The sequence below is a fragment of the Pseudorca crassidens genome, chromosome 2 (genome assembly GCF_039906515.1).
Source record: "Pseudorca crassidens isolate mPseCra1 chromosome 2, mPseCra1.hap1, whole genome shotgun sequence".
In the NCBI taxonomy this organism is placed as follows: domain Eukaryota; kingdom Metazoa; phylum Chordata; class Mammalia; order Artiodactyla; family Delphinidae; genus Pseudorca; species Pseudorca crassidens.
This window is the reverse complement of record NC_090297.1, coordinates 151,421,231-151,444,958: the sequence shown is the minus strand read 5'-3', so window position 1 is coordinate 151,444,958 and position 23,728 is coordinate 151,421,231. Positions and strand designations below refer to the sequence as shown.

Sequence of the window (23,728 nt, the reverse complement as noted above, 5' to 3'; positions counted from 1 at the left end):
AGTAAAATGTACTTTGTTTTCATTCTTCACATCTAATTTTCTCATTCTATATGGTGCTTTTTACTTCCATTTTCTCATGTAATCCTGTTTTATTCTTGTGAATGCCTACATAGATTCTCAAGATAAAAAATTTCCCCATTTAATAATTTATACTCTGATATTGTTTATTTAAATGCATAAATTTGGGAACCCTCTCTCTTCTGAATGCCAAAGATATTTGGTAACCCCTCTGGGTGCTTTATTCTACTGAAATGTCAGCTAGGTATGTACGGAATCATGTCTCACATATAAGCAGTCTCCTTTTTAAGTGCTAGTGTTGGGAGAAGAATGTGAGTTTTAAACTGAAGCTCTTCTGTCTTTTTTGCTCTCAGGTAATGACATCTAAAATAGGTAAACCTAAATAAAATAAAATAAAATAAAATAAAATAAAATAAAATAAAATAAAATAAAATAGGTAAACCTTGCTAATAAGATGTCTTTGCTTTCTCAGGTGATTGAAGTGGGAAAAAATGATGACCTTGAGGACTCTAAGTCCATAAGTGATGATACTGATACAGAAGTTACCTCTGAGGTATGAGTTTCTAGTAAAAGAGCTGTTTTACACCACCCACGTCTTCAGATGTTAAAGTTCCAGCAGTTCACTTGTGTTGAAGAATGCCATATCCCCCATTTCTATCTACCTTTCCTAGGTAGAGGTATTGGTTTCTTTACATCTTGTTAGATTTTTATTGGAATTTGAGAAGAGAAGGGGATGAGTTGATCTAATCCTCTCCCTGCCTTGAAAAGGGATGACTTAAATGCCTTTCTGTGTGCCTTTCTCCCTGCTTTCAGAACTCTTTGGACGTTATGCAGTGGATACACAGTTATTCAAAATAGTCCTGTACTGCTTTTCCCACTAAACACCTCTCTGTAATCCCAAAGATACGCCTATAAGCTATCTAAAATTCTTGGTCAAGTATAATACTTTCAGTGCTTTCTTAAATAGAAACAAATGGAAAATGGCTTAACTTCTACACAGGTTTATATTAATGGGGGCTGATAAATGAATATTGAGTATTAAGCTGTTAGATAACAGGTGTGGATTTGTCACCAATTGGCAACTCAGGTTTAGATTCAAATGTATACCTTGCTTTTCTCTTTTCATGCTAGTTCCCCATTTCCCTTTTAGTACTTCCTCAGCTAACTCACTGTGGGAAGAAGGGTGGTGGGGGAAGGATAAGGAGGGGATTTTACATTTTGCTGTGTAAGGATATAAAAATTTTACGTTGTCTCTAGTGTTGATCCTTCCCCCTAGCTCACACCCCACCACTGCTAACCATTATGGTAATTCATTGAAAATTGTTTGTGCATAGCTAAGTAATAAGGTGAGATATATTGGTCCATTAAGTGTTCTTGACCATAATACAAGTAGCAGAGATAAGTGTTTCCATCTTCATCAGACTTTTGAGGCTACTTGGGCCCAGAAAACCTATTAAGCAAATAGACTATATTTCATCAATTCAGAGATGCCATGGAATTTAATAAGCCCTATTATTTTATGTACTACTAAAAAAGAAAAGTGATGCCAATTAGACTGTGACAAACCATCAATTATAAATTCCAGATCTTTGAAGTTCCTTTGGGTATTTGTATAGCATTTCAGATGAAATCTGAGGATCTTAAACTGGCAAGAATGTTCTGAGGCTCTCTGGAGAACATCCCAGTTTAACAAATGGTTGTGTCCCTGCCTCTCAGTATAGGCAGTTGAGTTATAACTTCTAAACTTGAAGTGCTTGGCCTTCGTTCTGAAAGTAATCAAGTCAGCATGTGTCAAGTCATTGATCCTGTCAAAGCCAGGCAATTATCCACATTAAATACTCTTGACTTGTTCCAGGTAGCTACCTTTGAATTAAGAAAGGTATTTGAAATTCATTGAGCTCTGGTATCTCCTAATTTGAACATGGAGAAGTAGGAAAAAAATTACTTGGCATTCAAGGACAAGAACATTCATTTTTCAGAGAATGTGATTTAGGCATACAATTAGCTACCTATGATCCTGAGAGCAGTGAGAGAGCATGAGTAAATGTAGTAGTTTTCAAATTTCATTTTAATTTCCTTTTTGACAAATTTTATAACATTTCTTAATTAGTAGGAAAGAAAGAGTATTATCTTTTCTTCATTCTTTAGCCTCTTGCTCAATAAAAGAGTAAGTTATACAAAGAAAAATGACCTAAAAAGAAGGCAGTGGGGAAAAGCAAACAATGTAAATTCTACCCAGACTAAATAGAAAGCTAAAATGATTTAACTTTTTTTAAAAGATTAGCTACATCAAATTTTGGCTTGAAATGGCAATTATGTCACTGTCATTGTAAAACTTCTCAAGACTTATTTACACGTAGCCATAGACTTTGTTCAAGTTCTAAGCTAGACCACTGGTTTGGAATGTCTGGATTCTTACTAGCTTAGTGTGAGATGATGAGAATTTGGCCTACTTTCCCTTTTCCTCAGCATCATGTTCTCCACTGAGTGAGTATTAATTGGCTGCACTTGTCTTTGTAGGATGAGTGGCAGTGTACTGAGTGCAAGAAATTTAACTCTCCAAGCAAGAGGTACTGTTTTCGTTGCTGGGCCTTGAGGAAGGATTGGTATTCAGATTGTTCTAAGTTAACCCATTCTCTCTCCACGTCTGATATCACTGCCATACCTGAAAAGCAAGAAAGTGAAGGAATTGATGTTCCTGACTGCAGAAGAACCATATCAGCTCCAGTTGTTAGACCTAAAGATATATATGTAAAGGAAGAAAACTCCAAACTTTTTGGTCCCTGCAACTCAGTGGAATTCTTGGATTTGGCTCACAGTTCTGAAAGCCAAGAGACCATATCAAGCATGGGAGAAAAATCAGATAACCTTTATGAACAGAGAACAGGTACAGAAAACATGGAGGATTGCCAGAATCTCTTGAAGCCATGTAGTCTATGTGAGAAAAGACCACGAGACGGGAACATAATTCATGGGAGGACAGGCCATCTTGTCACTTGTTTTCATTGTGCCAGAAGATTAAAGAAGGCTGGGGCTTCATGTCCTATTTGCAAGAAGGAGATTCAGTTGGTTATTAAGGTTTTTATAGCATAGCTGAATCAATGAGTTGCAGACAAATATTAACAGGGCCTGGTCATATATCAAAATGTCAGTATTGAGCATCTCAGTGTGACCCATTTCATGCTTTCATTTATTCATGGAAACATTTGTGCTGTAGGACATATTTTTGCTTCTAAACTTATATGGAATTTGATAATAAGTTCTTTCGAACTAGATTATCAATTTGGAGACACCAGTAACATTAAAAGAGAAGTTAATCACTTCATTCTGTCTTCAAAGATGAGGATCTGGCACTTCCCTGGTGGTCCAGTGGTTAAGACTCTGAGCTCCCAGTGCAGGGGGCCTGGTTTGATACCTGGTGGGAGAACTAGATCCTGCATGCCACAGCGAAGATTCCCACCTGGTGCAGCCAAATAAATAAGTAAATATTTAAAAAAAGGGAAAAAAGGAAGTTATTTAAAAAAAAAAAAAAGAAGATGAAGATCTGGGAGGGAGCAACTACCAGTACAAATAGATATACATTCATTCTTTCATTTAGCAAATTACTTGAAGATTAATCATTTCTTTAGTTAATTTTATTCCTTACTCTTCTTTTCTGTTAGGGAATGTTCTTAGGCCTCAAAATCCAAGATGGCTATTAGAAAAATATTAAAGCTAACAATGAAAAAAACATAAGTAATTTATGTATAAAGTAGATCACTTTATGTTGCATTGTTCAGAGGAACCAATATGTTTGTAAAGTGCCTAGAGCAGTGGTAGCAAACATTTTTGCTAATGTACCTCAAAAAGAATTTTGAAAAAGTATATATGATATTTTGCGTACTTTAAAAATTGAGGTATAATTAGCAAACAAAGTGTTCCCTTCTAATAGGATGTTTGTCACCTCAGAATGTTCTCTTGTGCCACTTTGCAGGCAGTTCCTCCACCATTTCATGGCTCTCACCTTCGATTAGTTTTCCTTTTGCACATGTTTAATTCGACTTCTAAATTTTTAAAATTTAAGTACTTACAGAGGATGTATCATCCAGTATATTGTAGATGTCCTTTCAAGATATTTTTGCCCAAACCTTGGATCTGTAGATTTAGCTGATTGAATTTATAGAAAAAGTCGGGTCATATAAACTGGCAAAGCCTATTCTCATTATAAAACTAATCAGCCAAATCAGATTTCATTTTCAGTCAAAGTGTTTGACTTTATTTAATTCAGTTAAATGTATCATATACATCTATGGCACAACCTCTTCTCAACGACAGTTCTAAAAAAGATAAGGCACACAGTTTTTAACCAAAGCTCTCTTTGCTTTACTCTTTCCTCCTGTCTCTTGGGAGTCTGCTAGGGGTTTTTTGTCTTTGTTTGATGCCTCTGAGGTTTTTTACATTCTGAGGCAATGCCCCATAGTAAGATTTTAGATGGGTGAGAGGCGGCCTTTCTTCTGAAAACAGTATAGCAGTTGTGAAAAGGAAAGTAATTAAAGAGAAATGATAGCTCTGAAGAGGCCTTATCTGATCATGTAAATCTTAGGATAATACATATGGAAATTGAAGATCTTTCAGTTGTTTTCCTTACAGATATTCTTGTCTGCTTTCCCTGTGGAAAAAATCTTGGTGTATGCCTGGGTACCAGTATGAATGTAGTCATTTTGAAAACCAAGGCCCTAGAATTATCAATTTTAAGGCTCATAAGAATCACCTGTGTTGCTTGTTATACGCCCATCTCAACCCCCGGCCCCAAACACACACACGTGCATACACTCACAGGAGTGCGTGCACACGCAGACTCTTTGATCCCTGAGGTCTGGGCCAGGGATTTCCATTTGAACAAGTGTTTCTGGAAGCTGACGCAAGTTCACAAACCACACTTTTGGAAGCCCTGCCGTGCCTTAGAAGGAAGGGTGTTTTAAGGTGCAGGAAGTAGAACAAGATCCCTTTGTTTAGCATTATATTTAATTTCTAGAGAAGTTTTGTTAAACTCATAGAACTTTAAAATTAGGATGCACTCATCTACACAACCGCTTTTATTTTGCACATGAGGCTGAAAGGATAAATGACTTCTGAAAGTCACAGCTAGTGATAGAGCTATTACTAGAATCTAAGTCTCTTGTAGTAAACCTTTAAACCATACTTGCTTCCTTCTCATTATTTGTTAAATGGTGGTGCGTATTGAATTTGGAACAACTGATAACCTTAAAATATTGTTGGAGAATATGAGTTGCAGCCAAAATAGGACTTCAGAGAGAACAGAGACTTTTAACCCTTTCTCCCCAAAGAGAAAAGGCACAGTAAATATCAAGCTCTCTTATATAATCAGATAAGTTACTCCTCCCATTGGGAAGACAAGTAAAGATGGCAGAGGAACCTGAACTCTTTTCTCCAGTATTTTTCCTTCTTGGGGAATGAAACTCAGGTCTCTGGCTCCCTCCGGGCATTAGGGACAAGGGTTTTTTCCCCCCAATAAGTAGAACCAATTCTTCAAGTTCAGTGTTTTGTTAGACTGTTCAGTGTTTTGTTAGACTATGGTAAATGCTCTGAATATTTAGAAAGTTAAATAATTTTCTACCCTAATTCCCCCCCACCATTACTCTCTTCATAATAGTTTGATAGCCCTCGATTTTGTTTTATTTTTGCCAGTTAATTACTTTTGCAAGTGATAACTCAAAGAAGGAGCAGGGAGAGCTGGAATCTGCACTTGTACCCTCTGATTCCTTATAAAGTTGCAGTTTTTTAGAAAACTTAAATAAGAAAAAATTTAGAATTTTTATTTGTGTGTAGATGTTTGATGCTAATTTGGTGCATCCTTGCCTAGCACAGAATCCTCTTATGTTACTCTACTTACTTTCTTTTCCCCTTGGGTCACCTGGGTTTTTACTGTCCCCATTAGCAGTAAGTACGTTACTTAGAAGATCTTAAGCTGCGCATTTGAGCTGAAAGTATTACAATAAATGTACACTTGGGTTTACTGTACTTCTATCAAGAGCCTTTTGAATGACTGAAATATTAAAGAGAAAGAAGTGTATCTGTAGAAAGAGGTAGGTAGTGTTTCTTGGTAGCTTATCTGAAATCTAAGATGCTGCATCTGCAGATTGTTTTCCGTCATCCAGGATCTTTATTAAATGTCATCTGGGAGCATAGCACAGCGAGTAGAACTCCTTGTTTCTTGGGGTAGGATGGGTCAGGGATCCTAAAAAGGGCCAAATGGAACTATCAGAGCAATTCTTTACCCGCAAGAATCGTTAAGCCATCTTCTTGGTCTGATTTTGATTTTGTTCTTTTTTTCAATGTCACTGCGGTACAGATAAGCAAGACATGGTTTGTATTTGAAGACGTCATAGTTTACTGCTATGTGATGATGAAACTCTTGACTTCCAAGCACTGTCATTTATTTTGTAGTTAGGGTGACTATGTACTCTGGTTTTCTGGAGACAGTGCCAGTTTACCCCTATTTTTCAGCATCCTATCCAGTTCATCTCTGTTGCTCCCCTTTCACTCTCAAATGTCTTCTTTTGGACATTAAATTATTATGGTCTTCCTAGTTATAGGTAAGCCATGCTTGGATTGAAATCTTAATTGTGAGGAAAGGATCTGTTAAAGTAGGTGTCAGTGGAGTTTATAGTTTCCGCTGCATCACGCCATAGACTTGTGATTAATGAAATCATCCCACATTAGCATCAAATTTCTTATTTTAGTTATATAAATTAATATTTATGACCATGTTATCCCAGACAAAATGTTCAGACCAGAAATGACAAATCCTTAGAAAAGCGGTGAATTTCTAGATTATAGCTAAAAATGTCTTCCGTCTCTTATTGTTAGCTCATTTTACTTGCACCATAATTATAATATTTGTTATGCTTCTGTATTTAATACTTAAATCAGACTTTATAAAAATCGTAGATCAAGGCTTTAAACTTATAAGCATTTCTTCACAGTCCATCTATGGAATATCATAGGTTCCCAATCCTAGGCTTGAACAGTGGTCAGTGTCCAGCCAGGCCAGCTTCCAAACTGCCGTGAAGTTGTATAATATAAGATTGAATCACTGCCAAGCATTTGAAATATTCAGTTGTGTTTTAATAATAATTTATGTATATTTAGATGTATGTAATGCTTTGTGGGACGTTATTTTGTTTGTAAGAATTTATTTTTAAAGGTCAGGATCATTTGTAAACTTTTTTAATGTCAGTTCGATGCAATGTTGGCTCCTTTGACAGTCGCTGAGAAATTAGTAAATGTTAAGATCTCGTGTTCTGCAAAGCTATTGTAGTGTTACCTCTTGGTTTTCTTTAGAAAGGAGGAAACCTGTTAACCAGCTATTTGATTTTTTTCCTACAGAGAGTTATATGAACTTCTGAAAGTATATGATTTTAGATACTGTGAATCTGTTGTTTTCCATTTAGCCAGATAGCTGCTTAAATTATTCAGGCCCATGTTCTAAAGAATTCATTTTGACAGATCTCCCATTCATGGGTGTACATGTGTGCACACACACTATCAAGACTGTTAAAGCTTTTGCTAAAAATGTCTGTGGACTGGCTGTGTTTACAATCTGTACTTCAAAGATAAAGGAACCTGCAAGCCCTCCCCTGTGCCAAAAGTAACATGTACAGTGTTTACAAATGTCTGAAATTTTGCACTGCCATACGCTATGCTGAGATTACTTTGCTGGAATTTCCCAGATTTGTGATTAGCTGAGGAGGAATATAGAGGACCCTAAAGCTAAACTGGAAATGAGGATTATCTGAGGTAGTGGTTCAAGTAGCTCCCCAGACCTAATCTGAAGACAGTTTTCCAGATGGCCTTGAGATATCCTTTTCGTTGACAGAGCTTTCCTTGTTTGCCATTGCTATATTCTTTCTTTAAGAGCCACAGATCTCTTCTGTCCTATGGGAGAATGTCCTATTAGCATTTTGAGATCTTTTAATGCAATGAACGTGCAATCCCAAATAATTCTACTGTTGGTGAATGTGGCATTGTTAAAGAGCATATTATAATAAACCTACACTTGGGTTTACTGTACTTCTTTCAAGAGCCTTTTGAATGACTGAAATGTTAGAGAAAGCAGTGTATCTGCAGAAAGAGGTAGTTAGTATATCTTGGTAGCTTATCTGAAATCCAAGATGCTGTTTCTTCAGATTGTTTTCCTTCATTCAGGATCTTTATTAAATGTCTTCTGGGAACATGGCACAGCAAATAGAACTCCTCATTTCTTGGGGCAGGATGGGTCAAGGATCCTAAAAAGGGCCAAATAGTGCTGTCAGAGCAACTCCTTTCTCGAATAGTTGCTGTAATAGTTGCTGTAATTTGGCAAATTGACATTATTATAACAGTCTATTAGAGCATCTAATTTCTTATCCTAAGGCTTTTTTTTTTTTTTTTAAACAGTAAGTACTTTGATGTCAGACATTTCCCCTTCCTTCCTTCCATCCTGTTGCTCTTTTTTCTTGGAGTTCAAAGTTATTATCTACTTCTGAATATTGCTTTTATACCAAAGGCCTTCTGTATTACCCCTTGGGTGGTTGTAACTACAGTATCTTTAGATAAGGTTCCTCTTTTCCAGCCAGTCCTGGGGATTGTTTCTCTTGCAGAGTTAGGTGGTAGATTCTAGCAATAAGAAGGAAAGATATGACATCAGAACTACCATCTAGTACAAAACAACGGTAGTTGAGGATTTGTGTGTATGATGGGGCAACAGGGGATTTAGTTCCCCTATTGTCTCAGCATTTAGAAATTGAGGTCAGCCTGTCCTCTTCCTACAGGAAGATTATTATTAATTTTTAACTCTATTTTATTTTGGAGTATAAGTGATTAACAATGTGTTTCAGGTGTACAGCAAAGTGATTCAGTTATACATGTATCTGTTCTTTTTCAAAGTCTTTTCCCATTTAGGTTGTTATATAATATTGAGCAGAGTTCCCTGTGCTATACAATAGGTCTTTGTTGGTTATCCGTTTTATTTATTTATTTTTAAACTTTTTATTTTATATTGGAGTATAGCCAATTAACAAAGTTGTAATAGTTTCAGGTGCACAGCAGAGTGACTCAGTCATACATATACATGTACCCATTCTCCCTCAAAGTCCCCTCCCATCCAGGCTGCCACATAACACTGCTCAGAGTTCCCTGTGCTATACAGTAGGTCCATGTTGGTTATCCATTTTAAATATAGCAATGTATACATTTTGTTCCCTACAGTTTGCCTCATTTTTTCCACTTCCTTTTTCATAAAGAATCAAAATGTCTCCTTTGGTTTTTTCTTTCCCCCTTTAGAAAGTTATAGAACATGTTTTAAAGGAGAAATGAAATGTTTCTGGCTTCCTCAGCACTTGGCAAAGCAGCCTCTTGAATAGAACTCTCTCCTAGTCTATAGCTAGGAGCTGTTAAGTGCCTCTTGGATAGAGATAAGGAGTAAGATTATTCCACCATGGTGAGTCCCAGTCTTGACCTTCTTAAGCCTCAATTTTTCTCATCTGTAAAATGAGTCCACATACTACTCTTTCTACCTCATAGTTTGTTGTGGGGATTAAGTGTGGGAGCGCAATAGAACCTCTAATTGCCTTGAATAAGATATTAGAAGTTGTTACGCTTTGGGTAGACCAAGCTCTGGGGTATATATTCAGAATACCTCATGTCCTGGAAGCTGAGCACGAACTCCCCTTTGTGCCTGCCTAGCAGAGCCTATATTGCTTCCTTTTACCCATGCCTCTAGCTCAGATATCCTTTGCTTGACATGAGCTCTTGTCTAGAAGAGTTCTGCCTCTAGATTCTGAGAGAAGTGTGTGTGTAGATTTGGCTAGTAGCTACAACTGCCTTGCTATGGTCTTGGTATAAAAAATTCTGTCTTACATGCACTTGAGTAGATGGCATAAAATGCAGTCGGTATACAGAAAGCATGCAATTTTCCAAATAACATATCTGATTAGGTAGTCATAATTAATAGGAGTAGCAAATGTGGTTTCATAAAATGGGAAGAAAAAGGCAATTTAAAATAACTGAATAGTGACCAGCCCACCAAATGAGAAAAGGAGATATTTTCATGAGTTCTTGCCTAATCTTTACAAGCACCACTAAGTTAATAGCTCTGTATCTTTTCGGTGTTTGCACTATGTAATGCTTTTAATATCTGTTGATTCTGTTGTGCTTTTTTTGTGTATTAAATATTTTTCATTTTGCCATTTCATGGTGTCATTATTGGGGAAGTATGTAATTGGCATTGTATATAGCAAAATCTTGTCTTCTGTCTTTATATAGTCTTTGGTGTGACAGGAATGGAGAGAATAAATAGAAGTTATTGTACTCAAAAACAACAACAACTTTTAATCCCCCCCCCACCTCCAATCAACATACACACAGTTAACTGTTAGAGTAATTGCTGTATTTCATTTTTAGGCTCCCAATCTTGAAGGAAACCTCAAAATTTTGCAGAGTATTTTTAGCATTGAGCTAAGGCAGTGAGTTGTGGAGTTACCCCCACTAGAGACCTTGAGAATTAGAGCAGATACAGTAGCAACTGCATGTCTAGAATGATTTAAGGCAAGCCCTCTTCTTGGCCCAAGACTGCCAAACTCTTCTGAACCCATGAATATATCAACCTGTCCAACACCCTCTTTGCTAGTGAAGAGATTTCAAATGATGACAATGGATTTGCCTCTATTGAGTTTATGAAGAGGTGCCAAGTGCAGGGTTCTATTTTGTTGTGTTTTTGAATTGGGGCTAGTGTGAAAGGTACTGAGGGCTTGTCACAAAGTACGCACATGCTTTTCAAAAGATCATTCCCTGGTAGCTGAGGCCATTAAGGTGGGTAAAGCATCTGGTCAGTTGTCCTGAGCTTACGGCTGTCACATAGTAGGCACAGATTGGTGCTCACTGCACAACTTTTGGGAGCACCTTTCATACGCTGCCATACAAATGATATCCCCCTAGAGTTAGGTAGTATACACCTGTATGAGGAGGCCTGGGGGTGGGGTGGGAGAGAGAGTGGAAATAGTAGGGATGGCATTTAAAAAATGAAAACAAAAAAAGCAAGAGGAGCATTAGAGACAAGGATGAGGCCAGCTTCTATGTCCACACAACCATTCCCATGTTTTGTGAATTCTTAAAGTTATTTTTTTTTTAATTTATTTTTTGGCTGCATTGGGTCTTTGTTGCTGCACACGGGCTTCCTCTAGTTGTGGCGAGCAGCAGCTACTGTTCGTTGCAGTGCGCAGGCTTCTCATTGCGGTGGCTTCTATAGTTGCCGAGCACAGGCTTTGGGCATGTGGGCTCAGTAGTTGTGGCCGACGGCTCTAGAGCGCAGGCTCAGTAGTTGTGGCACATTGGCTTAGGTGCTCTGCAGCATGTGGGATCTTCCTGGACCGGGGATTGAACCCGTGTCCCGTGCATTGGCAGGTGGATTCTGAACCACTGCGCCACCAGGGAAGTCCCAAAAGTTACTTTTTAATAATAACAACTGCATACCATGTTTTGTTTCCTGGGGTTTGTATCCTACTCACCTTAATTCCTGGTACTGCAGGTTTACCCTTATTGAAAGTAGTCTTGAGGCTAGAAGTAGGCAAGCTGAAACTAGTAACTGAGCTAATCTGTTATTAGCAGACGAATGCCTAGCCAGTGATTGTTTGCTAGAATTTGCTCAAATCCAACCTCTAAAAGTATAAAAAGCATTAGTGCTATTAGAAAGATTTCAGGTCATTACAGGTTTGGGGATACAGGGATAATCTTGCTATGTATATCTCCAACCCTAAATTCATTTGATTAATGTTTTCCTTTTGCTTTCTTTTCAAAATAAAGGGTAAGAGTTAAACTCGCTCAATAAAGTTATTAAGGGTTAATAGGAGCCAGAGCCTGCTTGGTACTGGGGATACCACAGTGAATAAGGAAGCTCCCTCAAGTTGCCTAACAGTCTACCAGTCACGTTAGGGACAGAAGACAGTTTCCACATGGGCTGAGGAAGCAGTAATGAAAGTACTGCAGGTAAGAGAATGGCTTGTTTGGGAACATAAAGTTGTTCCGCATAACTGGAGCAAACGATGTGCCTGGAGAAGTGACGAGAGATGGGACTGGAGTGTTGGAGGGGCTGGGTAATGAAGATGTGATAAGCCAAGCTAACAAGTTTGAACCTTATCCTGAAGGCAGTGGATAGCCATCAAAGGATTTTAAGCAGGAGTGTGACATGATGTCATTTACATTTCTGAAAGATCATTCTGGCTGCATTGTTGATAAGAGACTGGAGTGCTGGCTAGATCAGAGGCAGGGAGAACCATTAGGCTGTGGCAGCTATCTGGGCTGGAAATGATGATACTCCCGAAGCCAATGGCACTGGAACTGGAAAGAATAATAGGTAACGTTTACTGAACACTTAGTATGTGCTGACTTGGCATCTATTATCCCAGGAGGTATTTAAGGCTTAGCAAAATTAATATGTCCAAGGCAACTAAGAATTGAAGAGTCAGCAGTTAAAACCGTTGTGTCTGAGACAAAAACCCAAAAGAAGTGCATGGATTTGAGAGAAATCAAGGTGGAAGTGACAGACTTCATGAATGAATGTGGATGTGAGGGAAAGGGAGGTGTCTAGCATGGTTTGGACAGTTGGTGGATGGTGGTGCCATTCATTGAGATAAAGAATATGGGTAAAAGTGTAGGATTTTGGTGGCAGTGATGAGGTAGGAAAGAAGTAATGAGTTGGATGTGTTGATTTTGTGCATTGAGGAGATTCAAGTGGAAAAGCTCAGGAAAGCCCTGGGCTGTAAATATTAAGTATCTATTACGTATCTTATACTTTCTAGGTACAGGGAATACAATGGTGAAGATGATGAATGTGGGCCCTGCTCTCATGGCTTAGGGAAACTAACTAGTTAAGCACATACTATTATGTGAAGAATTATGTTGGAAAAATACATGCTGCTATGAGAAATATAGAAGAGGGGCCTCATTTAATCAAGGGTTTAAGAGCAACCTCCTTGAAGAAATGAGAAACAGATCTAAAGGCAGGATAGGAGTTTGAAGAGGTGGGGAGGAATGCCACAGATAAGAGGAGACATGCAAGGGCCTTTAGGTGAGGAAACAATGGCATCTGAGAAGACTGTAGCTGAAAGCACGGAAGGAGAGAGTTGAGTGTGATAAGAGGATGTAGTTGGGATAAGAGTTTGAAGAGAATGGAGAAGGTGTGAAACCGATATGCTGGAGAACAGGAGAGAGAACAGAGTAGGAAACTTTTGCAAGACAAGTGCCTGAGACTACCCCATCTCTAGACCTGGGTTTCTCAACCTCAGCACTATTGACATTTTGGTTTGGAAAATTCTTTGTTGTGGGGAAGGGTGTCCTGTGCACTGTAGGATGTTGAACAGCATCCTTGGCCTCTACTCACTAGATGCCAGCAGCCAGTAGCACTCCCTGCCCAACCAATTATGATCATCAAAAATGTCTTCAGACATTGGTAAATGTCACTTAAGGAGCAAATCGCCCCTGGTTGAGAACCAGTAGGTCCAGCTGCTGAGTGCTTCAGGAGGAAAATCACACAACTTGCGGTCTGCTGTTACTACACATTCATGTGCCCCACCTGGGCTTGCAATTCTGCCTGGTCCTTCGGTTTCCCTAATGGTTGAAGTGATGGTTCTAATCTAGAAGACAATCATGAGAAGAAAGTGAAGACAGGTTATGTAACTTCTCTAAGCCCCAGATACCTCACGGGATAACAGATGTCAAGTCAGCACTGACTAAGTGTTCAGGGTATCTACTCGCACTATTTCCAGGAGGGGGCTGATTGGAAATGGCAAGCCTTAATGAAATTGGAAGAATGGCATAGTAGGAGTGGGCCGAGAGCAGAAGAGACAGGTTGCCACATTCTGAGAGAGATTGATGTCCTAGTAAGACTTCAAAGACGTCTGCCTCATCTCTCCACCAGGCCTTGGAGAGGACTGTGCTTCCTGCCTCTCTCACAGCAGGCTTGTCAATGAAATGTGAGTGGAAATGAAGCATGTTACTTCTGAGGAGAGATTTGGGGACCATTGAGGGGGCCAGTCTGCTCCTTTCTCTCAGCACAAGGCTAGTGCACCCTAGAACGGGGGCTGCTTCTTCAGCCTGGCTCCAAGATTGGCGAGAACAGGGAGTAGAGCTGCAGCTGTCCTGCAGTGGGCAGAGAAACAAACGTTTTATTGGAAACCACCAAGATTTGGGGATTTGTTACCACACTGTAACTCAGCCTTAGCCGTCTGGTACAATCCCAGGTAAGGGCAAGTCCCAGGTGTGGCACAGAGTGAGTGGTTGAAGTGTTATGGGGGTGAAATTCTTTGATGTTGATGTGTCAATGACAGTCCCGTGAGGCTAGGGTGTCGGATGAATCATTCATTCATATGATGTTGATATCACCCAGGATGATGGCAGGATTGTAGGAACCCAAAGTCTATAATGAATGAGGGAAGGTATCTGGAAGGTCAGCAGATGACATAATAAAGGAGGAGAAAAGAGAATACGTTTAAGTCTTAAAAGAGCAGAGACTTATGTGCAGACGGATAATGGCCGGGGTGCAGTACAGGGGAGGCCCATCTCCTGTACTGAAGGTAGATGAGGTGTGGGAAAATGACCACTAAGATTCTTTGGGGGAAAGCCAGGCATCTTTTAAGGTAAAGAAGTGGAGGAAAGAGAAGAGTTTGTGGGCACAAGCAGGAGGATGTTTACCATGAAACAGAGTTGTAGGGCCGTAAGTAGTCCCTAGCTTGTTTGGGGTCAGGAGGTGGCTGCTGTGGATCCTGTCTCCACAGGAAGGGTAAATACATATGTAAAATTTTATATGCAAACCCAAGGAACTTTTAGACCCCCTAACACTCTCTGTGGACCCTGGGTTAAGAACCCTGTTCTCGAGCAGTACTTTCAATCCTTAGCAAGCATCATAATCACCTGGAGGGCTTGGCCAGCAGATTGCTAGGTCTCATTCCAGAGGTTCCGACCAGTATGTGTGGGTGGGCTCAAGCCCCTGCACTTCTGTCAGGTTCCCAAGTGATGCTGGTTTTGCTGGTCTAGGAACCACATTCTGAGAATCACTGCTGTAGTCTATAATTATAATAGAAAGTTTTGGGAGGAAGAGGAACAGCGGGCAATTGCTGGGGGCAAGGTCATGAGTATAAGAATGGATTTTTGCTTTGTCCTACTAGACTCCTAAATTTCAGTTAGATACTCAAATGTTTCTGCCACACACATACACACACACAGAAAACTTTCAGGGGTGGAGAAAAGAAGGGAGAGAGGAGTAAGCAGTCATTTCAGGTTTAGGGCAAGGTATGCAAAAAAAATCTTTTAGGTTAACGTGTCCTTAAAGATCATCTTCTTCAACACCCAAAGAGGGGAAGTGATATGAAGCATTGCTTGGCTAATTAACACATTTGGTCTAGGTAGCCCCATCTTGCTTCCTCTCCCTCTGCGGCTCTTTCCCCTTCATCATTAACCTTTAAAAGAAAAAGTGGGAAATAAGCCATGTATTCAAATCAATTTAAAGAAACATGAAACTTCTGGTGCACTGTGTTGAAAAACCTTAATTCAAACTCCAGCAAAGTACACTGCTTAAAACTGGATAAATCTGTTACCTAAATATGGGACACATTCTGGGGATAACTGCATCTGTGTTCTTTTTCTTCTGTGTGTGTGTTGTCTGTATTTAAAACATTCGTGACCATCAGGATTTCTGGAATCCTTGGCATTGAATTAGGATTGCCAGTTAGCTATTTAGCAGGTGACCTCTGGCAGTTCACTTAGGGTCTTTGAGCCTCAGCTCCCTGATCTAGAAAACAGAGCGTTAAGGAACAAATGAAGTAATGCCTGTGAGATACTTAGCACCTGATATTTCCTCTTTCTCTTGCTTACCTCAGAACTGGGGGCTGCAGCTTCCTCAACCGTGAGTGTGGCCTTTAACCAGCAGATGTAACCTTTATCTTCCACCAGAGGGCCCCAGCAATCTGTAAAATCTAAGAGGAAGGTCCCTTTGCCACTAAAACAGCATACTTGAATCTGCCTGAGGATAACCCCCTAGGTTCAAGTCTTATTTGAATATTCTTCTTCCTGGTGCTTAGAGGAATCATTTGTAAGATTCCTCAAATATCCAGGAGGGAAATCTGAAGTAAGAAATTCGGAGTAAATGGTACTCTAACTCCACATCAGGCACAAAGAAGATTATATTTCTGATTTTTATTTTGTTAATTTCTACCATCCATGCTCCATCTCCTCTTACTATATGTAACCTAGGTACGAATTATTCTCTCAATAATAAGCTATTGCAGTTCCTTTCTTCCTGGTTTATTCAAATGAGCTGAACTGCTGTTTTTTCACTTTGATGTCCTCTTGCCTCCAATCACCGTCAGCCTTCCTTCTAGCAGGTGGGAAGGGAGGATGGGGGGATCTATTTCTGAGCCTCTGCCTCACTGCTGAGCCTCAGAAGCTGCTTCCCTGAATCCCTTTGTGGTGAGAGTCTAGTGATCAGCACAAAAGGATGTTTTCTGGGGAGAAAGCTCTTTCTCCATTTGAGGAAGGGAGACAACTGGAAAAAGTTGAAGCCACCAGCCAACACAGCCTCCCGCAAAATATCACAGACTTCAGGGAAGAAATGATATCCTGTGTGTATCTGTCCTGTACACACTGTTTCTTCTTTACCTGTCTTCTTTGTCCTTTAATCTGATGTAGGAGGAAATATAGCCTCAGGTCAGCTCTCAACATTGTTCCTGGGAGTGCTGGCCCAGACTAGGAAAGCCTGAAAGAAAATCAAAAGGGTATGTCATGCATCTTATTAGTAACACAGAACCGTAGAATATTTGGGAAGAACAGGTCTCCAGAAATCTAGTACAACCTCTCATTGTTTGGAGAGGAGAAATGCCATGGTCAGAATTACATGGTTGTTTAATGGCAGACTAGCTATTCTAGTAGGACTAGACTCCAGATCCATGGGTAGACACACCTGTTCTCGTCTCACCACTCAATTTTTTAAATCGGCCATCATCACTAACATTTATTATGTTCTCAGATGTGTCAGGCATCTGTTTTGTTTTATCTTGCGTAATCTTCACAACAACCCTATGAAGGAAATGTAGTGTTCTGTGAGTGAAATAAGTTATCCCCATTTTAAAGAAATATAGAGAAAGAAGTTAAATAAAAGATATAGGAAAAAAATTAAGCCAGTTCCATTTAAATCAGTGTTTCTCCGTGAGGGTTAGTGGCTTTTTTTTTTTAATGGGACTGTCCCTTGCACAGCAGGATACTTAGCATCTCTGGCCCCCAAGCATTAATTGCCCCAGTCATTATGATAACACCCCCGGTTTCCCCAAATCCCAGAAGGTAGGGTAGCTGATTGGAACCACTGACTTAAATGCACGTGCACAGGAAAAGGAACAGTAAAATTGCTCTGCTGGTTTGGTTGGTTTTATATTAATAAAGGTCACAAGATGGAGATAAGAGCATGACAAGAGGAAGGAAATCCCTGGGGTGAGTGTAGCTCTGGAAGGGAAGAGGCTAATTTATAAAGGAAGGGAATGAACACTAGACCAAGGAGGCTCTTCATATATGGTCACTGCAAAAACCCATAGTGTAACTCTGGAGACCAGCCGGGTCTCACAAACAAGGAAAGTGGCTGGGCCAGGGGACAACAGGGAGTGCTGGGGCTGGAGTAAATATTGGATTTAACAAAAGAGTTTTAAGCACTAGTTAGGCCAAGAAAAAAATGCCTGCAGGTGAACTTGGGTAGTCTGTGACCTGTGGGTCAGGTCATCTGAGGGGCCATTCCCATTTAAGGGATATACCCACCATGCTGGTTGGTGGAAGGGATGTGGGTTTCAGCACACACAAGAAGGAAATTTACTACCCATCTAAGCTGGCAAACATCGGGGCAGAGGAGTTGTGAGCATTCCCTGGGGCACTGGGCATCTGTGCTAGGGGACCATCTGTCCGGGAGCTGAAGCGGGCATTCTGTGCAATCTCTGGTCCCCTCTGGATCTGAGATTCTGGAATTCTGGGTCTGTGATTCCTTAAAGGCAGAGTTGGGAACAGGAGAACTCTAGAGCAGGGCCACTGCCTGTCGTGCTACCAGCCCAGGCCCCTGGCAATGGTTCCTTAGCTCAGTGCTGTCATTCCCCCTGATGTGTGGAAATGGGGAAAAGAGGTCACTGAGTCCCCGCTCCCTAGAGGCCCTTTGCCTTGGTTCATAGCACTGGCAGTTCACAAACTCAAACAGCTTTTATTCTCTCTCAGCCAGTGGGCCCTGACACCGACTGCAGAGCTAAACAACCAATTTTCCAATCCAGCTGTTCAGCTGCACTATAGTCTTAAGTTTAAATGCACTTTTTAAGAAAACCTTCGGGAACTATCTCCTTCCCTCTGCTCTCTTTCTCTGCTGTGAGTCCAGCAGAAAGCAGGCACTTGACACAGAATGCTTGTGCCTGTGGATCCTCTTTCGGACTCAACCCACCATTCCCAAATGAAACCCCAAACTCCAGCGCCTGCCCTCCCTGATCTTTGGGGAGGGGCCACCGGGGCGTCTTGCTCTCTGGAGGGCAGCACCGTGCCTTTAAAAGCAGTCCCTCTGCTGTTTCCAACTTGTAGCAGTGGGGCAGGCAAATGTGGGGGAGGCAGCAGGGCTTTGCCAAGGAAACTCCTGATATGGAGGAGTTGAAAACCAGGCTGCAAATGTTAATATCTAACATGCCAGGAAATCTCTGTTCCAGTCCTCCAGGTCTAGTCAGTCGTTGGCTTCAGAAGTCTGTAACGCCTCTCCTTCCTTACTTTGCTTACATCCCTATACCCTAGGCCTTAGGGTGGGCTCTCAGAAGGGAGGTGGTCCCAAGCCCTGTTGCCTATCCTTCCTGGACCACATCCAGCATAGGCCAGGTTTTATTGAGCCTCAAAAATTTCTCTGCTACGGGCAGGGAGGATGGTGTAGGTAAAGGCTGTTGACAGGCCTGCAGCACAACGCACAGAATGAATTCTGAGGCCAGTGCCAGGGAAGGTGACTTCCTAGCTCTCCTCCATCTTAACCCCCCTCTGGCATCCCTGGGAGTCAGACCATTGGTCATCATTTTCTTCTTCCTTCTCTATTCAGCCTCATATCTGGATGCCCTGTCCAAATCAGCTTCCCATCCTCCACTACAAGGAGAACTCTGATAGGTTAGGGGACCTCGGTAGTATTGCTCAGGAATCATCCTTTAAGGAATTTACCTACAGCACAAAATTTCAGAATTGTGAACAGGATCAGCATTTCCAGAATTTTGGCTATCACAGATGAATGGAATTAAAAATAAAGCACAGCAATAAAAATTGACATTTTTTTTTTAAGATGGGGACTTACATAGGGTTGCCAGCCTTTATTTCATCAAACACATACATTAAAAAAAGGACAACTACTCGGGACTTCCCTGGTGGTCCAGTGGTTAAGACTCCGCACTCCCAATGCAGGGGACCAGGGTTCAATCCTTGGTCAGGGAACTAGATCCCACATGCATGCCACAACTAAGAGCCTGCATGCCGCAACTAAAAGATCCTGCATGCCGCAACGAAGATCCGGTGTGCCGTAACTAAGACCCAGCGCAGCCAAATAAATAAATTAAAAAAAAAAAAAGAACAACTACTGCTACCATATATTACCGCCATCCTTTCATAAAGGAAAGTACATTTTAATGCCACAAATGTGTGAAGGAGATAATCTCTAATAAAGGATGGTCCTTTGAATAAAATCTTATAGCTTTATGAGAAAGTTATCTCATTCTTATTTTCCTAATTTCATCCCAGATGTGACATCTTTGTCATGGACTTCCTCAGCACTCCGATGGGGCTGGCACTAGATGGCTTTTCCCTTCCCACTTTCTGTGCCCGTCTCTGTCATTTCTGCTTTGTCATGAAAGGAGGATAGTCATCATGTTAGGAAAAGTTGTGAAAGACTTTGAAATGGGCAAAAAAGGTTATTGGGTGTCCTGTGTAGTTTCTCTTTGGATTATCTTTGCCTTTCATTGTCTTTGAGCTCTTTTACCACTCTGTAAATTGTAGAAAACTGATCATAGTACAAATGATTTTGCCAATAAAAATACAAATTGTATCCAGTGGACATGCAGTGGATTATTGCCCTGTGGATATTGACCAATGTTGTGTCTGTTGAGTAAATTAATTGCAAGCATTCCTGATGGCTTATGTACATCTGCGCTTTGGATTCTCTTTTGAGCAATTGTAACATCTTGCTAGATCCCTCATTAATTGATGAGTTAAATGATATCATTGACATGTGTTAATTTTATATTTGTACAAAGATCTTGATGTTACCTTTAAAAAAAATTACCGTTTTACAATAACTACCTCTGAGAGTTGTCGTGAGAGTGGAATGAAGTCATGGGTAAGCGAGTGCCTGGCTCAGGTCCTGGCACATAGTGTGCCTTCCACAGCTGGGACAATCCTTGCTTCTTCTGGACTCTGAGCTGCAGGGCACCCTGTGTTTTCTCCAATGAAATAAACAAAATCATCTGATTCAACTTCTCACGGTACAGTATTAGTGACTTTGACTTCCCAAGGATTTTCACATTTCAAAAGAGGACCCTAGGGGAACAATGATGCTTCCCCTGAAAAATGACTATAATGGTGAAAATCCAGAGGGGTGCTGTGCTATAGATATTTGGGGCCAAGTACCTTTAAAATAACCTGCCCTCCTGGCATTCAGCTTCAGAGGACAATTTGATTCAACCTCCCCTCACCCCCTCTCCAATGCCAGAAACACCAGCCTTACCATGCAAAGGGGAGCAGTTTCAAACTTGTACCAGGTTCTTAAAATATACACTTATTAAATCCTCTCCTTGATCTGTGAGGTGGGTATGTTTATACCTGTTACTGATGAGGAACTAGAAGAGGTTAGATGACTGGCCCAAGGTTGTACAGCTAGGAAGTTGTTGTGCCAGATTGAAACCCAGGGTCTGAATCCAGAGTTGTGGATTTGAACCATGAATCAGCCCTTATAGTCAAGACTCTTTCCTCCCCCAGACCGTCACCACTGCTGAGATCCACTGCCAAGTGTCACATCTGGGCAAAGACAGTGCTCCCGTTCAAATGGAAATGCCCTTTACGGCGTAACACACTTGCCATGAAAACAATGTCAGAAACAAATTGATCTGCACCTGGGACCCAAGACGTTAGGGCAATGCACTCATGTGCATTGCTGAATTCTGGGAGCCCCTGAGAGTCAGGGGACAAGGCATCTTGGGGACTTCAAGGAAAATTGCCTCATTCCACAAGGAGGAAGGGGGGGACCAAGAGCGGGAAAGGGACATGCTCAAGGTCTCAGGGCTTTTAAGTTGCAGAGCTAAGAGCTAGATCTATTTGCTGAGGGTTTTAGACATTTCTGATTAGCTCCCAGAAGTATCTCCCCCAAACCTAACCAATCCCTGAGTTAGGTAGCGTGGCTCTAGGTGTGACTTGTATTTGCTGGGACCTTCAGCCCTGGCATCAAGCCTGTTAGATAGTAACTCTACGTGGTAGAAGCAGGAGTAGATTTGGTTTGAACTGTGCTGCTAGCTCCCTGTGTGACCTTGGCCAAGTCATTTCCCTTCTCCAGACCTGGTTTCCTCTCCAGTCAGAGAGGAGCTGGGGAAGGTAGGCAAGGAGCTCCCTCCAGCAGGGTCCTCTGTGCTGTCCGGGACTGAGGGGTAGGGATGGACCTGACAGGAGAAGGAGGAAGCTGGGGAGGATCAGCAGAGTGAGTTGGTGGCAGAGCAGTGGGAAATGTGCCCTCTCTCCCTGCCCCGTGACAACCAGGAAGATACAAGGTGTAGGAAGAGGAGGATGCAGACTTCGGGAGCTGAGGAGGGCCAGCCCCCAATACGGCTTCCTAAAGGTTGTAAGGAACGGCACCAAAAACGGAGGAGCGCTTAAACAAGCTTTATTTGGGAACGCTCCCGGGCGAGGTTCACTGGTCCGAGTTAAAGGGGCCAGAGAAGTCCCGCCCGGGCGAGGGTTTGGGCAGAATTTATAGGGGAAGAAGGGAAAGGGGTGTGGTGAATCCGGGAGGCGCAGGGTATTCCTTATTTGGTGGTCTTTTCGGGTATTGTGGCAATATCTGGTGCCGGTCGCATCAGTCTTGGGACCGTTAGTCCCACCCCTCGAAAGGCGGGAAGCCTGGGCCGGGTGGAAAGTCTCCAGGTCAGTTCCTGGAACTGGGTGGTCCGGAAAGTCTCCAGGTCAGTTTCTGGAACTGGGTGGTCCGGAAAGTTTCGGTCTGATGCAACCTGTGAGACTGATTGCGTTCCCCTGCCTCGGGCCAGTTGGCCTTACAAAGGTTAACTGGCCAAAGCCATGCCCTCCTCTGCACTGTGCTGGCCAAGGGGACCCCGTGGCCTGTGCCAGGTGTGGCAGGGCATGTGGATGCTGGGATGGCCCAGAGGATCAAGGACAATGAGCCAGGTCAGAGCAGCATCTCTGCTGAGCCAGAAATAGGAGGCCTGGGCACATGGAAGCCAGGTATGTGGGTGTCTTGGTGATGGATGGAGCAAGTGTGACCTTTCCCTCTGTCGAGTCCAGCTGGACAGACCCAGTGGCTCCAGGGCCCCTTGTCATCCACTGATTGCTTTGTGATTAATGTACAAATCACTTATTCCCACTTCCTGTCCCTGCTCTGTGCTCTCCTAGCTCCCATGTTAGACCCTCTGCACTTAGGTAATTTACTCAGAAATTATTGTCCCTAGAATCTCCCAGCATGCTCAATGTACAAGTAGTAACCAGGATCTGTGTGCGATTCCCCTGTGGAACCAAGGACAGACAGACCGGTCACAGCACTAGGGAGAGCCTGAAATATCTGTAATGAGTAAAGCAGGGCCCAGCTGAGGCCAGAACCTGTCCTGCCCGAATCTCCCCTTCTTTCCTGCACACTTTTGTGCTCAGCTGGAATGAGGTCCCACATCGCGGTCATTCACTGGAGCTGCCTGTGGGGTCCCACGTAAGGATGGGTAGCCTAACCCTGGTTTGTCTGGAAACCAGAGAACTGCATTTGGAGGAGAGGGAGGCCACCCTTCAGTTCCCAACACCAAGCCAGGTAGACCCCCCCCCCCCCCCGCTACCAAACACAGACAGTGAATGAACATTCTCACTTCTTTTCAACAAATATTTTCTTCACCTTGGCCTGGGGTCCCAAAACAAAAACTGTATATAAACTAGGTTTACTGCTGACTTGGCTGCATGGACTTTATGACTTACCAGAGCAAGGAAAGACAGTCATTCTGTCTTATTTACTGAGTACCAGATAGGAGAGAGGGATTGTTTGTGTTAATTCACTGGGAAAAGCAGCACATTAAAAATTCTTTATGGGACTTCCCTTGTGGTGCAGTGGTTAAGAATCCGCCTGCCAAAGCAGGAGACACGGGTTCGAGCTGTGGTCCGGGAAGATCCCACATGCTGCGGAGCAACTAAGCCCACGCGCCACAACTACTTAGCCTGCGCTTTAGAGACCGCGTGCCACAACAACTGAAGCCTGAGTGCCTAGAGCCTGTGCTCCGCAGCAAGTAAAGCCACTGCAATGAGAAGCCTGCACACCGCAACGAAGAGTAGCCCCCACTGGCCACAACCAGAGAAAGCCCACGCACAGCAACGAAGACCCAATGCAGCCTAAATTAATTAATTAATTAATTATTTTAAAAAAGCTTTATGCTGTTCCTTCTTT

General features: G+C 41.9%; 1 protein-coding gene across 9 annotated transcripts in view; it reads left to right on the top strand.

Moving 5' to 3' along the window:
* Positions 1-23,728, top strand: part of MDM4 (MDM4 regulator of p53) — a 93,389-nt gene that overhangs the window by 31,519 nt on the left and 38,142 nt on the right. For 6 of the 9 annotated variants that reach the window (XM_067729296.1, XM_067729301.1, XM_067729299.1 and 3 more), the window contains exons 10-11: positions 491-571; positions 2,539-10,247. In XM_067729296.1, the coding sequence (XP_067585397.1) occupies positions 491-571; positions 2,539-3,111 (654 nt within the window). In that variant the 3' untranslated portion in view covers positions 3,112-10,247. Of the gene's footprint in view, positions 1-490; positions 572-2,538; positions 10,248-19,827; positions 20,559-23,728 lie in introns of those variants that run through there. The other 3 variants (XR_010941326.1, XM_067729304.1, XM_067729303.1) reach the window with 2 other exon arrangements.